General features: G+C 42.4%; 1 protein-coding gene across 3 annotated transcripts in view; it reads right to left on the bottom strand.

Moving 5' to 3' along the window:
- Nucleotides 1–77: 77 nt before the first annotated feature.
- MAPKAPK5 (MAPK activated protein kinase 5) overlaps nt 78–18,228 on the bottom strand; it is a 30,813-nt gene continuing 12,662 nt past the window's right edge. The window contains exons 5-13 of one of the 3 annotated variants that reach the window (XM_037052116.1): nt 17,289–17,374; nt 16,441–16,536; nt 12,893–12,973; nt 10,688–10,875; nt 8,512–8,632; nt 6,174–6,304; nt 5,814–5,935; nt 4,462–4,566; nt 78–2,663 (exon numbers count right to left, since the gene is read on the bottom strand). In XM_037052116.1, the coding sequence (XP_036908011.1) occupies nt 2,569–2,663; nt 4,462–4,566; nt 5,814–5,935; nt 6,174–6,304; nt 8,512–8,632; nt 10,688–10,875; nt 12,893–12,973; nt 16,441–16,536; nt 17,289–17,374 (1,025 nt within the window). In that variant the 3' untranslated portion in view covers nt 78–2,568. Of the gene's footprint in view, nt 2,664–4,461; nt 4,567–5,813; nt 5,936–6,173; nt 6,305–8,511; nt 8,633–10,687; nt 10,876–12,892; nt 12,974–16,440; nt 16,537–17,288; nt 17,379–18,228 lie in introns of all 3 variants that reach the window. The other 2 variants (XM_037052114.1, XM_037052115.1) reach the window with 2 other exon arrangements.

The following is an 18,228-nucleotide window of genomic DNA, read 5'->3' as shown; positions in this document are numbered from 1 at the left end:
CATTTGACTTTTTCTTCAGTAATTTCAACTTGTTCTTTCTCAAATAAATACAAGAACAAAACTCTTTTTCAAAAGTAGTTCCTCCTATCAGTGTTTCCAATGATAAATTTCTGACAGATAGTCTCCTATGCCTATACAATATATTAGATAGAAAGATATACAAGTTGTTTTTACATCAAGCAGATATATAACTATGGTAATGTCTAAAGGTATTTGAATGGTAATGGCTTTAGTAAGCAGAGGTTAGCACATCATATGGTAAAACTGGAGACTCTAACCTCCTGCCTACAAGAACTGTTCTTATAGTGTGAATTAGCTGCAGGTTTAGATATTAGAGAGGCAGGCCAAAAGAGACAAGGATGATTCTGTCTCGCTTCTAGTTACATGCAAATTTTGCTTTATTAGTGAACCTGACTGGTTTGTTAAGGAAGTACTTGCTACTGGCCTCCAATCTCACTCCACGCAGAAAATTCCACTTTAAAGATCTAACACTGCTGAGTCCTTTGGGAGCTATTGTTTTGTCAAGGAGCTCTGTCCAGGGTAGGACCTGCTTTTGAGTTACAACAGCTGGAGCATCATCCTGCAGGGAATTCACAAACTTCCGGCCCGGGGTTCTTCTGGGCATGTCTGGGGACAGTGCACATTTGGGGTGTCAGATTCATTCCGTCTGAGACGCCTGACACATGGGCAACTGCTGCTCAGACAAACAGGACCATCATTTTGGATACCCTGCCTCCATCACGCCTGAAATTCATCACACACGGAAGGAATAAACCATCCTGAACCATTAGAAGATACTTAAACAACAAACCTGAGAACTTAATGGTAGACTTGGCATGCCAGAAAGTTACTCCGAAGAAAAAGTAACCCAGTTAATTACTACTTTCTAACCCTGGTGACTACTGAACCTCTGCCCTAAGGTAAGAAAAACAACAAGCAGTCAATTATTCTAGAAACAACTGCAGTTTTTCCTGACTGCAAGAAGTGATTTGTAAGACTGCATTTCACTAAAAAATAGAATAATGTAATTCAACCCTCAATTCAACTTTTAGCTAAGTTTTCTGGTCAGTAAATAAGAAAACATTTTTTCTCTGCTGCCTCTTAAATGTTGGCCTGTTTAAAAGCACTAAATGCTCCTTACAGAGTATCCACTTATAACAGTTATCAGTCACCTGATATTAGTGAATCATACCTCAAAAATACCTGAATTACAAATTCTCCAAGATAAAAGGGAACCAATGTAAAAAAGCAATTCTTAAAAGATACACTGTATTATATATTTCCATAGTAACACACATAGATGGGGCATACTAACTAAATGTCACCCTAATGACATGCTTAGCAAAATGAAGAACTAGAAAATAAGTTAGCTCTGTGGGATGGCTTTTGACCGACGAGAATGCGACAGGATAAAACTGAGTGTTTGAGCCTATTGATCCTTTCTCCTCTGCCTTGCATATTGGAGTTTGCCTATTAGCTCTTCTATTTACCAACATAGGTACCCACCCAAAATAGCTTTAAAATAATTAAATAAACATGGTTTGTTATGGAAACCTATTTGCAAAAACAAACAAACAACAGGAAAGCATCCAGCCTTGTTTTCCATTCAAACAGCTGAATTCTGCCAGAAGCATGTTTCTTGAAAATGAAGGCAGCAGAACAAAATATATGCAGCCCAAGGGATACCAGCATGAAACCCAGGCAGAAATATTACAGAGAAAAATGGCAGCTTGAAGAGAAAAAAACCTGAACCTTCTTGGATGCTAATTTAGGAGTCCATTTTTCATGAAATGTAACTTTCTCAGAAAAATCATCCCATAAGAGGGCCAGAAGAACAGGGAAAGTAAGAAAGACATGCTGGAACTGGAAAGGGCTGCCAGAAAGGAGAGGACCAAGTTGGATCTCAGGGGGAGGGAAACTGAAACTTTGATTAAGCACGAAAAGAATAAACTTGAAAGAATCCATTAAATTTAAGAATGACACCAGTACCTTTTAACAAACATGACCAAAAAAAAGTGTTACTACTTTTCTCTTGGGAATTAGGGATAACAGAAATGAAGGCTCAGCTCCCCGTCTCTCCCACCAAGGGTGCTGGTGTCCTGTGAGTTTCTGCAGGCGGTCTGCATCATGGATCCACAGACATTTCTTGGCACCAGAGCTAATCTGCCCATAGTGCAGAAAGTAAATACACAGGGCAATCGAAACCAAATTCCACAGTATCTGATTCAGCTGTTTACTAGTAGAAAGATCAGTATAGTTGGTCCTTTGTCTACCGCTGGCAAGTGGTTTTCATATACTTTATTACAAATAAAACAGTCTTGCTTGACAATATCATCTGTCATCTTACAAACATGACTAAACAGTCCTAAAGTAATAGTACATCTCTAGAAACTGAGCTTTTCTTAAAAACAAACGAACTGCACTATTAGTAAATACCATATCTAAATCTGTACAGCATTTTTAAGCAATGTGGAAATGAAATTATGATTTATTAATTTACATAAAAATTACTTTATACATTAAAGAACAGTTTTTCAAATTGTAAAAAACCAAAATCTGAGGCTGTCATTATTGGGATTCATGGGACATGGTTTGCTCTTCTATCACTTGCTTCACAATTTCTGCCAGTTTGAGTCGATCTACTTTATCTGTGAATCCACGACCTGAAACCCAAGAAAGAAGAAGGTCAGTCTCCAAACTGTTTGGGAGGAGGTAGATTCCTGACAGGAACCCAGTAAAGTACACCTTACTAGTGTCAAATTCACCCCCAATACTGAGCAAAAGCAGTTCGGACCCTGCATTGTGCAACTGAGCAGTTCCATGAACCTGGCAGTGAAATTGTAAAAATCCAATGTTCACTACAACATCACAGAAGGAAACCATGAAGAGGAAGATCTTTATAAATTTGTGTGTGACAAAGGACTCGTATCTAGAATGTATAAAGAGCACATGTGTTAGATATAACACAACAGAAAAACTGGTCAAAGAATAGGCACTTCACGAAAGAGGAAATCTAAATGGAAAATCAACACTTTAAAAGTGCTAAAGCACATAAGTCATCAGGCAAAGTAAAATGACACTGCAAGACTGCTATATACTAACCAGAATGACTAAAATAAAAAAAGATATAATAGCAAGTGTTTGTGTGGAGGCAGAGTACCTAGACCCCTCAAAACCACTGCTAGTGGAAGTATCAGTCTCGGAAAACTTGTACCAGTGCCCACTACAGCAAACAAACGAGCACTCCCACGAACCAGCACCTCCAGTCACAGATATGTAAGAGGTAAGAGACATGAATTCATCAAATACTCTTCAAAAGATAGACACAAGAGCATCATAGAGGTCCTTTACATTACATATACAGACACAGGGGTGGGCAAAAGTAGGTTAAATTACCAGCCATCATTACCTGAAAGATAAATCATAGGTAATAGGAAATAATAATAAGAAAAATAATCTAAACCAACAATATAATTAATAAAGGAATAATATAAGAATAAACTATTTCACATACTCACAACTATAAAACTACTTTTGCCCACCCCTGTATAGAGAAATATATATTGAGAATATATATATATACACATACACACACACACAAACACATATAATGAGAATGATTTGTTGCTACATACAACAGGATGAATCTCACAAATACAATGTTAACTAAAAGCCAGACACAAAGAACACAGACTTCTCTGATTCCATTTATATAAAATACAAAATCAGGCAAAACTAATTTATAGTGCCAGCGATCAAGATCACGATTACCCTTGGGGGAGTAAGGTGGTGGTTAGAAGGGGGTCCATGTTCTACTATATGTTCTAGGGGCTGGTTATAGGGAAGTGTTCCCTCCGTAAAGGTGCATCAAGAATACATACTTCAAATGTGATCACTTTTCTGTATTGCTATTTCAAATCTTTTTTGAAAATCCCAGGTAAGGTAATCTCCAGGCTGAACATCCTGGAACTTAAGTCTAGTTTAGACTGCTAAATTAGGAAGAAAATATGAAAAGCAGTTCGAGAAGTATACCTCTATCTTGCTTGCCTGGGAAAAAAATGTTCACAAGCAGCAGCTTGGCAAATTCTCTGCTTTTTGGTGAAACAGTTCTCTGAGCTAAGCAAACCAGCTGGGTGGATTCCCTATATTTTGCCTTCTTTCTGTGCTTCAGAGTGTACTGCTCCTGAAGGACCTGGTGGACAGCCAAGGTATGTGGGTTTTTTCTGCCCAAGTGGTTATGTGATGGGGGCTCTATAGTGTTGAATCTGCAATACATAATTTCTCTGAACTCTGGAAAACAAGAGAAAGGGCCAGAGTCCAGATATGGCAGGGCAGTTAATGTAGGCCCAACCCTGGTTCCGTAATGTCCCACTCACTCTTCAGCCTAACTGCACTTAAAAATAGCTTCACTTGGCCCCCAGAGGTCTGCATTCCCAGGGAAGGTGTAATTAAGGCTCCTACCATTCCAGCTGAAGCTCTGCAGAGTATCTCTTAGGAGTTTGCATTCTCGGTTATACTTCCAAGCCTCTTGCATTACTTCATTCAGCTTTTCATCTTCATTTTCTCCTATTGATAAAGATGAAGAAGTTGTGTTCCCTGCAGCATCATGGGATTTCAGTGTCAGAGATGGAAGGACATGATGTCCAGCTTCGCTGAGAAGTGATAACTGAAGGTGCACTCTACCAGACACTGCCTTTCCTGCTAATCTCTACATTACATAGAGACCACTTCTGGTCTTTGAACTCTTCTACTATTACAGCCTAACACAAATCCGCTGATGGCCCCAGAGTCTTCGCACTGGGGGATGAGAAGTAGGCAGTGTCAGACTCTATTGCTGAGCAAAAACAGGTTAGGTCTCTGGTTAACCTAACAGACCAAGAGATGGAGGAAAACAAGGCTGAGTGGGCTACCTTCTTTCTCCTCAGCTCATTTCTTATTTTGGAAGACTCCCTGAGTACACTATATGAGTTCTCTTAAAATGCAACGAATCTAGGAAGACAGGTCAACACAACAGTTTTCTGGCTTACTACTCGAAGGATCTCTTTCATCTACTGAGAAAAGCCTATCACATGCCACCGAGTGGAGAAATAACACACCAAATCAAGCTCTTGCCCCAAATAATCCATCTATAAGTTACTCTCTGTCCATGACACAAGTAGCAGCAGGGCCCACTTCTGAACTTGGCAGGTAGTTTTATATTCACAAGCTAATAAAGCATTGTACTCCAAGGGCTCTGGAAATGAAGTCTGACCTTCCCAAATTGTTCTCAACTCTGTCCACATTCTCCATCTCATGCCATCATTAACAAACTAAGAAAATATAAAATTACATTCTGCATCTGACACTGGCAATTAAACTCAAATTAGAAGTGTCACCCTGTCCTGGCTGATGAGGCTCGGTGGATTGAGTGCTGACCTGCGAACTAAAGGGTCGGTGGTTTGATTCCCAGTCAGGGCACATGCCTGGGTTGTGGGCCAGGTCCCCAGTTAGGGGTGCAAGAGAGGCAACCACACATTCACATTTCTCTCCCTCTCTTTCTCCCTCCCTTCCCCTCTCTCTAAAAAATAAATAAATAAAATCTTTTTAAAAAAAGAAATGTCACAGAAAACTAGAGGAAGGGTAGAACTTAACACATTTCTTACTTCCTACCACCCTCTCTTTTGAGTGGGCACAGACTAATTTATATAATGTGCTTATTTTCTTATATACAAAGATGAAACAGTCTTAAATTAAACCACTCCTATTGTCATGTGCATGCATGCACACGTGTATATACACACATACACACACAAAGCATTGATAAACAGTGTGACCTTTACCAGCCTGGGGGAGAATACATTGAGCAATCACATCTCGGAGCTTTTCCAAGGCAACATTTGAATCCTCGGCTCCATTTTCACGATCGTGGATATAAACATCATCCTTTGGCTTGGTGCTTTAACAGTTTGGGAAAGAGGTAATAAAAAGGTGAGACCCAAAACCCAACTCTCAACTGATACTCACTCTAAACATAAGGCAACAGATTTTCAAATAAATAATTCACTATAGAGTATCTCCAACTTCTGATGCTATTTAAAAAGCCTACCATTTCCACCCTCCTAAGAGGCAGAAAATGGGCACACCCTGGCTCAGCCACACCAACCATGGAGAAGAGATGAAATAAGCTCAGTTACCCGAGTAATTTCCTCTTCCTCAGAATGGGGTTGTTCACCGAGTGCAGAGGTTTGAGGCTGACTTTCAGATCCTGGATTCGCATGTTGGCCAACTGTTCTGCATGAGCCTGCTGGATTCCTGCCACCACCGCCTGAATGCAAACACTGTCATCAGTTTTCCACATTCACTTCTGAGTACTGGAAAGCCAATCCAGGAGAGTGGGAAAGAGCTCAAAGAACTAGGAAGGCAAGTTCACTCTTATGCTGGCCACATACAAATTTGGATAAAGCAGGGAGAGGATTCTTCCCCACGATCAGCAGGGCCCAGGGAATACCAGCCCTTCTCTCCTGCATGGGGAACAGAAATGCACGTAAGAAACACTAACAAGGCTCAGGCTCACAGTCATTGGCAAGGGCAAGTGTAAAGAGAGACATACATAGACATCAAGAGAAAGCTGGCCGGCTATGCCCGAGGAGCCTCCCAGACTGCCCCCACAGTGAAGATACGCTCCTCGGGCTGGGTTCAGAGCCCCAACCGGCTCACCCAGCGCACGTGGTAGGAGCTCAAGCACTGATCTCTAGGCCAGTTAATTTATAGTAAGAAATAGCTGTCAGGACGTGGACAACTCTTGAAACCTGTGTCTTTGTGACCAGAATGTGCTCTCACTATGGGCAGACCAGGGAGGGAAGGCAAACAACTCAGCAGGAGGCTTTGTAAGAATGAGACAATCCAATCCGGTTTTTGTACTTAAAAAAGTGGGTGTCTCCCCAGAAAAAGATCAGGATGATACATCAAGCTGCAGGTGACCTCACTTCTGAGGGGTGAGACCGAAGCAAAGAAATGAGAGGGAACTTTTGCTTTTCGTGTTATATATCTCTTTGACTTTCAACGATCCAATCTGACCATTTAAAAAGTAGTTCCTTGGTAAGTGTGCTTTTAAATCAGGAAGAGTTCAAACTCATTTATAGGAACTGTGATAGCTGACTCCGGCTGCACCACTCGGAACCCTCATGCTGGTCTCTTCACCAGTGACAGCCCCACCAGAAAGAGGGGAACAGCTCAAGGCTGTGAATTTGGGCTCCCCCTTTGAGATGGTGGCAGGCCTTAGGTGGACACTACTCTACATCTGCACATGTGGCCACTTTTCTACCCTTCCGAAGCGGACCAAAGCACATCACGGCCACAGCATTCTATAAAAACGGGAATAGAATGTATTGTTAAAGTCCCTTCCACCTTACAGGTCTAGGAGCCACTCTGTATCAATAAGACGCTGCACACCCACACCTGGCTTCAGTTTGCATTGATTTTAAAGTAACTCCCAAAGGCAATTATTTCTTCATTTCCAAGATCTTGAAGAAAGCTACGTTGTAACCCCCGTGTGCTGACAACAGAGGATGATCTAAGTAATCCCTTTGTACTGACCAAACCGTTTTTCTACTACTGGGCATATTTAAACCGGGAAGATAACCGCACACAAATCAGAGAGGGCAGAGAGCTCTGCTCTTTCCCGCTCTCCTTTCTCTCCCGTATTCCAAGTAAACTAAGGAAGGTCTTAGCATTCTCTTTTCCTATTCGCTTATTCTTCGTCACACTTCAACCCCATTACTTTCAAGGGGGTGACATTCAAGTCTGTGCCACTGCCTTTGCCTCTCAGCCATGCTGATTCCAGAGCACACATCCCATTCATTCGAGTGTCCACCTACCACTTGAAACAATTTCTTAAAATCTAAAGGACTCCCTTCACTCAAACCAGCCTTGTCCCTGACTTCTCTCTACTTGGCAATGGTACCACCTGATATGCCACCCAGTGTCCCCTTACATCCGGTCAATCATCAAAAATTGTAGAAATTTGTCCTCAAAAGTATTGAACATAGTCATTCATCTCTACTTCTCTGCTCCCAGAGCTGCCCCTCAGATTCCAGATTACCACGAAGTCCTAGGTTGGCATCTGCAAGTCTGGCTGACTGTCCTCAAATACCCTTCCTGTATGAGCCTCTTCTCAAAAACCTGCAGTGGCCTCTCAACTCCATCCGACTGAGATAAGACTAAACCCCTGGCCCTCCCACACCTCTCTCTGCCTTCTCCTCAAGGAAGTCAGGCAGCTTTTCCTACTGATAATCATAGGGTAGACATCCCTGTGAGTGTTGTGTTCCCTTAATGTATATTTAGCAGGCCTTGATCTTTTCTTTTGTATAAAGCTCTTTATTGCCAATCCTGGTTTTCAGGAAACCAGAGAGGTTTCTCTCGAAAAGACTGTGTGCTCAGCATTGTTTTGCCTTTAACCCCTCACTAACTTAAGTCCCAGCATTCCTTCTCAACAGAGTCTTATCCCCCAACAAAATAAGCATCATGCAAAACCTTATCCATCATCAGTTGAGCAGAAGGTAGAACATTATCCAGGGCCGCAGTCGAATTTAGCCACGGGTGGTCCAGTACTCCCTCGATGGTGAGTCTCTCCTCTGGTTTGACTTTTAAGAGCCTGTGGAGAAAAGGCCAAGAGGGCTGCCATGCACATTTGCTTCCAGAAGTCCAGGAAGTTCTGGGGTCTTTCTCTAACCAGACCTAGCTTCTGACTTTCTTCCAAGTCCTACAAATCTAGGCTTTCCAACTGCGTGGGGTCGGGGGTGGGGGTGGGGGGGTGGTAGTTCCTAACCGCTAGCTGTAAGGGCACTGTGTCCTTTGGCAGTCCTTTCTGCCTGTGCAAAGTGAGATGAAAGTGGTAGGAAAAGGGCTGGTCCAATGGTAGTGGGTTATCAGAACTCAACTAAAGTTAGTGTCACTAAAGTTGGAAAACAACCCCCCCTACTCAATTTGACTGGCTTTTTCGCTATTGACTTTTATATATAATTACAAAGGTAAATTTGCAAACTAGTTACTTTGTGGGAGAAACAATCTTTAGTGAATGCACTTATAACAACTAGGAATAAAAAAAGTGGTAGGAAAAGGCTAATCCAGTGATACTTCAGACTGAGTGCTGGTCGGTAAGATAATCCTACATATGGCTGACAGTTCCTGAGACCCGGACTCTTCCTCTTGATGTTTCTGGGACAGTGGGCTCTAATTTCCAAAATGGACGAAGAGTGCCCTTTTGGCCAACAGTGGCTACAAAATTAGCGGAAGGGTTGGGAGGTTCTGAAAACCCAAGTTTCAGAACTCTCAGATGGTACCATATGGCAGGACATGAACATTTTATTCCAACGCTTAACATTCAAAAGCGCAAAACACCTAGTCTCTAAAAAAGGGGTGGTATTGCCTTCTAAGCCTAACATGTTGCTCTGATCCAACTTCTTTACATCTGGTCCATTCATACCGATGCAATCCCTAGCTCACGAGGCTGTGTACAGCACCTTCTTCCAACGACCTATCCTCCCACTCCAAGTGTCAGAGTCAGAACAACAGGCCTGCTTGCTCTTTCATGTTCTCTACAACCTTCTGGATCATTCTGAACAAACAGCTTCAGATTCTAAAGAAGGGATTAATGAGACAAGAATCGATGTTGCTCTAGGAACAGGAAATACATTCTACAGAAGTGACAAAGAACCACTTAGGGGATATTGATGTTTTGGTTAAGTAGCTGAGAATACAGCATGGGAATAGCATGGGAAGATTTAAACACTGCCTCCACTACCCTAAAAAACTTTTACTTGTTTATATATACAGAAGCCTAACCAGCAGGACAAGCTCACTTCGGAAAGGGAATAATCTCCATAGAGAAATGGCTATACTGTCAGGAGACAGTTCCTGGATACTGCCCCTTTAATGAGTGTCTTTATCACGTTACAGATGAAGAAACTGGAACCAAAAAAAAAGAAAACTGCTCAGTAAAACCAAACAGTAGGAATACCAAAACAGTGCCCAAGTCCTAGGCAGTTGAGCCTCCCATATATGTAGGCAAAAAAAGCAAATATACTTCAAATTTAGCTGTGACTTCTTATGTAGTCCTCTAGCTACTAAAGGCCTCTGAATGGCAACTCTCCCTCATCTACTCAATAGCCCTAATTCTTCCAAACCTTCCCATCTTCATACATGTCAGAGCAACCAACTAGCAGTGAAGTGGCCAGAGAGTGGCGTCCAGGCGACACACCATCAATCACGTATTCTCACAGCAGCCAAGGAATTAAAAGCCAAAAGCATTGTCATCGTCTTAACGCCCCCCTAGTTCAGTTCCTGGAGTCACGTCCATCGCAAATGACTGGCTTACATACAAGAGAGCACGTGCCAGGATGTGGGTGGTAGAGATTATTGTTTACGGTCCTGAATTAATGCTCACAGAGACACTGGCTACTGAGGGACCTGGGCTCACATCCTTAAGGATAAATTCTAGGAAGCAACAGGAGGGAGCAAAGCTCCATTCTCATTGAGTTGTGGACACTGAGAACTCTCATCTCAGGCTCCCGGGATAAGTGTCTGTGATGCTAAACAGGAAGGAACATGCTGGGAAACAAACACATGACTTTTTCCTACTCAACATTCCCTTGTGCTCCACCACCTTAAGGCCTCCTCGGCCTCCCCACCCAATGGCCAAGGGACTCACTTCCTCACAACGTCTTTGGCCATCTCTGAGATCTGGCTCCACTCTTCCTCTGGAAACTCGAAACTGCCTGTCATGATCTTTCTCCGCATGTCCTTTGGGATAGTCCTACTGTGGTGTTTGGAGTAAAAAGGAGGGTATCCGCACAGCATCACGTAAATGATCACTCCCAGGGACCACAAGTCACAGCTCTGAAAGCAAGAAGAAAACAGTCACTCATAGCAGAGGTGCAGCTCCAAAATAAAGCCCCCAGGACCAGTCCACACATACAGAGGCTGATATACCCAAGACTCACTTAACAGAGGCTGGAGAAGTTTCAGGAAATCTACCCTTCCACTCCTTCCTTTTTCTATGCCACCAGCACTATGTATACACACACCAGCGTACAAGGTCTGGGGTGAAATGAACAACCACTTTTATCCTCACTGCTTAGGCCCAAGCCGCCTTCTGACTCTTGGGTGCAGGTGTAGGCCACTCTGTCCCCAGCCCGAAAGAGGAATAGTTAGGGGCCAGCTGGTTGTACACACATCCTCTGTCAACCCGGGCAGGGGAAGGGTGCAAGAATAAAGCAGGTGAGGCGCAGGCAGGCCAGCCCATAATGTAGCACAAGTCGTTTCATAAAAGCCCACAGCAATTTGACACAAACCAAGGAGAGGCACTGGAGGGGGGAACAGGCAGTCTAAAAGCACTCCTTTGGCCACAAAGGACTCACTGTCCCATTCGCAACACCATGCACCAGTCTTGGGGAAGATGCTTTTGAAAGGAAGCAAAGTGGTAGTTGGTGAACTACCATGTCTATAGGTATTAAGGGGACTCCACTGCCTGGAGTCACAGTATGATTATTAATTAAAAAGAAGGCATACTTATTAATAAAGGACTCCTATTTTAGTTAAATGCAGCTCCACCAATCTTGGAAACTGAGTCCTCAGAGGCTTAAATTTAAGCCTCTCTTGCACTGCAAGACAAAAGCAATATTCGCCTGAGAAAGGGGCCCAAGGAGCCTACCACTCTGGTCACATGCTTTCCCTCAAGCCCAGAGGCTCTGAGGGAAGCCTGGAAAATGGGGTGTGTCAGGTACTCTCACCCATGTTTTGGCATCATACTCATGGATGTTTGTAGATGATGGGACCCATGCTGGAGAACACATTACAAGTTTATAGAGGTAAAAAGGAATATTAAAAATGCTTCAAATCCCTCACTTGACACATAGGGAAACTGATACTACATCTTGTCATCCATCTGTAAGGTCATCTGTTAAGAGTCAAACTAAGTGACCTAACGAACATCATGCAACTAAATAGTGTAAAACCAGAGCAAGTCTCCTGGCCTACTCCTTTTTTTATGTTTTTAATTAAGGTTGATGTATTTAATTTTCAAAATTTTAATTATATCTTATTACATATTTTCATTAAAATTTATTTGCCGGCCCTGGCCATGTAGCTCAGTTGGTTAGAGGGTCATCCTGATACACCCAGGATGTGAGTTTGATCCCTGGTCAGGGCACATACAAGAAGCAACCAATGATTGCATAAATAAGTGAAACAACAAATTGATGTTTCTCTCTCTCCCTTCCTCTCTCTCCTAAAAAGAAAAGAAAAGAAAGGAGGGGAGGGGGGAGGGGAGGTCAGGGGAGGGGAAGGGGAAAGAAAGAAAGGAAAGAAAGAAAAGAGAGGGAGGAAGGAAGGGAGAATGGAAGGAAGAAAACCTAAAATTAAAAATTATTTGCCAGTGTAGCATTCAATGTTCGTTTAGTTGCCAATATAAAGTTTATATCTTGACCAACATATAAGCACATTCAAAAGTAACATGAACTGTTTATTCTTTCAAAATGTTACTCATCTGCAGAGTAATTTTGATGAATATGCTAATTCATGATCACCATCAGATTCCCAAAGTGGAACAGGAAGAGAAGGAAAAGAAATACTGTAAAATAAGGTATCGTGCAGGAGTCCAATCCATTCATGCAGAGAAGATTTTAACAAATAAATTAAAGACAACCCAGTCTTTTAGATGTTGTCCCTGGACTGTACAGCTAGACAAATAAATAACCTATAGCGACCACAGCCCTTGGTTCCTGCCGCAAAGGTTCAATTGATAAGAACCTAATTTTCATCAGACAAAAACTTAAAACTCCAAATACACGTGTGGCTGCTTCCTCTTGCAGAGGGATATTAAGAGGTCGAAATGGGTAAATATTTCATCCCCTACCTTGTTGTAAGTGTAGGGTGTTGGCGAGGTAGGTATGATGCCAGATTTCTCCTTCTGATGCCTTCTCTGTGCCTCTAGGACCTGTCAGAGTCAGACCAAGAGCACAATTGACTGAAAATCACACCAATGACACACAACTGGAGCTGGACTGCTGGAAGGTTACAAAGGGTAAACACTGACAGTCAACAGTCAAAAAAACTCTGTACGAACACCACACTTTCAAACACATTTTGTCTCCCTCTTACAACCATCCATTTATCAGTGTTTACCCAGGTCAAGAACATCAAGACCCGGTCCCTGGAGGAGATTTTTCTCCTCTTCCTACCCATCAGGGCATCTGAGATCACTGCCTTTTTCCTGGGGACACTCTCATGCTTATCATTGTAAAAGCAGACCAGCAGACCAGGTTCCAAGTACTTGCTGCCATCAGGACTGTAACAGTCATGTCGGTCTGGGTACCAAAGCCCCAAGGAGATGAGCACTGCCATCCACAGGGCCATCATCATGGTAAGTCTGCCACTGTCCTGTGCAGTGGGACTCCTGGGGGAACCAGACTGGCAAACCCCACGTGGCTCCTTGCACGGTTCCAGTGAAAGGATGCTGCAGTTCTGTGCTGGGTGCTTCATCCTCAACACCTGGGCCCACTGCTACCATCTGGGCCTCATGTCCTCCAAGCTGCCACTGATGGCAGGTACTGACAACTGCTCAGCCAGAGGCTGCACTGCCCCCTTGGACCACTTTGCCGAGGCCACCTTCAGTGCTGTCTCTAAGAAGTCAGGTTCTCTTACCCTTGACCTCTGGAAAGAGGCTGTTCGTTCCCTAAGTCTCTCTATCAGGAACTCACTGACTGTTTCCTCAAGACCCACCCCACAGCCTCTGTGCACAAGGCCCAGCTCCATCTGTGGCCACCAAACAGTGTTTTTAAATAAGAAGAATACAAGAGAAGTAATTAAACTGAAAAGAAAAATATCATTTATGACATTATAAAAATATTAAGAATAAATCTAACAAAGATGTGAAAGACTTGTACACTGAAAGCTACCCAAATATTGCTCAGTAAACTTAAAAAAAAAAACCAACCAAATGGAGAATTATAGCTTGCTCATGGGTCAGGCTGTTAAAATGTTAATTCTCTCCAAATTCATCTGTAGATTGAACGCAATCCAAATCAAATCCAAATTCCTGTTATAGAAAAGTGAATTCTGAAATGTACAGGGAAATGCAAAGGAACCAGAATAGTTAAAACAAATTTGAAAAAGAATCCATTTGAAAGACTTACTACACTACCTGAGGTCAAAACACTATAAAACTACAGTGACCCAGATGCTAGTGCTGTAAGGGTATACACAGGGGGGTTGGCAGAAGTAGCTTTGGTGTGGAGTACATAAAACACAGAATTTATTCTTGTATTATTATCTATTTATTATTATATTATTTATTTGTATTATTTGTAACCCTACTTTTGCCCATTCCTGTATATATTAAATAAACAGAATAGAGTCTAAAATAGACCAACACATATATGGTCGATTGATTTTCAGCAAACTGTAAGGTAATTCAATGGCGCAAGGATAGTCTTTTAACAAATAATGGAAACAACCTGACATCCATGGTGGAGGGGAGGGGAAACCTGGCCCTTCTCTGATACATTTACACACACTCAGAAAAATAACTCAAGTGAATCACTGTCTGAAAAGTAAAAGCTAAAACTATAGCCTTTAATAAGAAAACATGAGAAAATCATGTCCATGGATATGGAAAGACCTCTTTGACAGGAATAAAATGTACTAACCATCAAAAAATTTTTAAAAAGGTGAATTGAACTTGATCAAATCAAAAGCTTCTGCTATTCAAAAGATTTTAAAAAATGAAAAGTAAACCAAACTCAGAGAAATATTCATGATACCTGCGTAGTAGGCAAAACAATGGCCCCCTCAAAGTTGTCCCTGTCTTAATCTCTGGAATCTGTGACTGTGTAAACTTTACATGGCAAAGGGGACTTTGCAGATTTGACTGAGGATCCTGAGATGGGAATCATCCTGGATTATCCAGCTGGGTCCAGTATAAAGACTGGAAGATTCGACACCGCTGGCTTTGAACATGGAGGAGGAGACCGCAAACCACGGGTGAGGTGGACTCTAGAAGCTGAAAAGGTGAGCACGTGGATTCTCCCCTGGAGCCTCCAGAAGGCACACACTCCTGCCAACGCCCTGAACCAGTGCGAACCTCTAACTTTAAAACCATAAGGTAATAAATGTGTGCTGCTTTAAGCCACTAAGTTTACGGCAATTTGTTACAGCAGCAGGAAAATGTACAACAAAAAAATTTATACCCAAAATATAATTAAAATTCCTCTGTCTCAATTATAAAACCAACAGAAAGAGCAAAAGATTTGTAGCTATAGTTCACAATAGAATGTAGTACCTTTATTTCTTAATAGAAGGACCAATAAACACATGAAAACATAGTCCACCACAGTAGTCTTGAGGAAAATGCGATAATTAAATCCATAATGAAACAGTACTACATATGTCCCAGAGTGGCTAAGATTGTAAATACTAACACACATGACTTGGTGGTAAGAATGTGAAGCAACTGGACCTCTTATACACTACTGGTATATATGTAGAATGGTACAACCATTTTGGAAAAAGATACTACTTAAGGGGGGAAATGTGTCTCTCAAAACATAATTGAATGTCCTTAGCAGCTTTAATCATAATGGCCAAAAATGTTTAACAACCGCCCTGGCTGGTGTAGCTCACTGGATTGAGCGCGGGCCTGTGAAGCAAAGGGTTGCCGGTTCGATTCCCAGTCAGGGCACATGCCTGGGTTGCAGGCCAAGTCCCCAGTAGGGGATACATAAGAAGCAACCACACACTGATGTTTCTCTCCCACTTTCCCCTTCCCTTCCCCTCTCTCTAAAAATAAATAACATTTTTTTTAAAAAAATGTGAAACAACCCAAAATGGCCATCAGTCAGTGAACGGACAGACAAACATGCCTTGGTCATATAACAGAACACTTTTATTTAGCAATAAAAAGGAATTAATTACTGCTAAGTGCAAATTTCAAAACCATGCTGAGTAAAAATAAAACACAAAAGGCACATGAATTCCATTTTCATGAAATTCTACAAGAGAAAAAAACTAACCAATAACAACAGAAAGCAGATCAGTGGTTGCCCGGGGCAGGGGTTGCACTGGGCGCAGACTGACCAGAAGACTGACCGGAAAGGCACACCAGACCGCTTTGGAAGGGATGGAAACGTTTCGTACCTTGACTGTGGTGCTGATCACGCAGGAGTACCCATTTGTTAAAACTCACCAACTACACTTAAAGTAGAAGTATTATACATAAATCATTCCTCGGTAAGCTTGGTTTTAAAAGAGTAAAATGCCTATACCAAATTAAGTAGCCCGAAGGTTTCTGAAGCTGAGCTCTGCCCTTGCATTTGCAACACACAATGACCTGGGCTGCTCAGTAGAAGAAATGTGAGCGCACAGGCAGCCTAGTGACACCCTGTGGCAGAAACAGCACATGCTTACCTGAGGTGCTACATAATAAGGGGTGAACTGGGGTGTCATCAAGTCACCTTGGTCGATTTTGGCAAACCCAAAATCACACAACTTCACGGGGGCATCCTGAAACAAAATAAATGGGAGTCACCGCTCCAGAGTTCTCAGCAGACATTAAAGGAAACTCCAAGTGCAAAACCACGTTACTGCAAGTTCTCACAAGTTTCCGGTCGAGATCTGAGTGTATGAGCAGCACATCCTCAGGTCTGGAGACAATGATTCGTATTGAGGAACTATTTTTAGTAATAGAAAGTAAGTGATTCCTACCCATCACAGGTAATCTGGCTTTTTAACTTATAAAGGCAGAACTAAAATCAAAATCTTAGTCAGATTTTGATTTTAGTTCTGACTCTATAGCTTAAAGCCCATTATTTCTCAACCCAGGGTGCTGCTTCACTCATAACATCAGCTTCATGACAACTTATTTGCCAGAACAACTTATTTGACGGGACATGGGAAGGGGGTAGGACTGGAGAGGAAACACACCTTATCAGAGTTAACAAATATAACTGTCAAGTTTCAAGGTAATATATAATAGCATATTGACTCCAGCCCCTTCCCGATGTGCCTCCAAATGATACCCAGAATCTTTAGTCCTACAAATACATACCAGAATCATCCAAAATGATCAACACCAGGGTTATGTCTCTGGGCTTCTAGCAAGGAAACGAGTGGGAAAAATAAGCTGCTTAAAGCACCGTGGCCAAAGCCTCTCCCAACGGACCCAGAGCACTCCAAACACGGACACCCCCGCACGCCCACTGCCGAGCTACGCTGCGAGTGGCCGCACTAAAATGCAGAAAAGCGAGCCTTCTCACCAAAGAGTTATCCTTGAAGAGCAGATTCTCAGGCTTGAGGTCCCTGTGTGCGATGTTTAACAGGTGGCAGTGCTGCAGGGCCAGAGCTATCTGGAAGAGGACACAGTGGGGCGAGCTTGTCTTAGAAAACTCAACTCTTTGATGCCCCTGGGCTTAGAGAACTCAGGATGTTAAAAACGGATCCTTAATTAAGTCAATGACGACTATAGTCAGTTTTCAACTTCAAGGCAGAAATTAAGTCAAACTTTTGGTACCAAGAAGTAGAACTGAAATAAGCTTAGTTTCCCTGCAACCTGCATTTTGTTAAAGAGAAAGAAAGATGCAACAGTCAAACGATTCTTTGTCAGAATAAACTGATGGTCAGATCCTGTACAAAAGGAGGAGAATGCAATGTTTCCACTCCCATTCATCCGTGACGTGCCAAGTACTCCAGAGTCTTCCGCAGGCCAGGCCGGGGTCCCCCCAGCAGGGCGGTGGCACTAACGTGGCTCAGAGAGGGCTGCCCTCTCCGGGGAGCTCCACTTCCAAGTTCTACTTCAAGAGAAACGAGAAGCAGCTAACTGGATTTTTCCACCTGATGTTCCAATACGCTCATCCCACCTGTTGAAATGTTGCCTGTGTAGGCAGATGTGAAGGGGTTTTGTTTTATAGAAGATTATCACAGCTCACCCTTTGGTCCTAATACTTGAAAAATACAAGGTATAATTTTAAAAGTTAAGTAGAAAGAGCAAATTGTACCTGTTCTTCAATTCTTAGTGCGGAATTGTCTTACCATTCCAAACACTAGTTTCTCCCTTCCAGAAAGGAGGCGTCAAACAAGCTCATGGAAAATTTGTAAGGATTTTTTTATAGGAGCGTGGTGGGCTATGCTTTCTGCTTTTCTCTGTCTTGCTTGCTTGACCTGAAAATAAGCTTTAAGGGTTTAATTTAGCTTTTCACT

Source organism: Sturnira hondurensis, unplaced genomic scaffold (genome assembly GCF_014824575.4).
Source record: "Sturnira hondurensis isolate 20B ecotype Veracruz unplaced genomic scaffold, ASM1482457v3 Scaffold0007406, whole genome shotgun sequence".
NCBI lineage: Eukaryota > Metazoa > Chordata > Mammalia > Chiroptera > Phyllostomidae > Sturnira > Sturnira hondurensis.
This window is presented reverse-complemented; position numbering and strand designations above follow the sequence as displayed.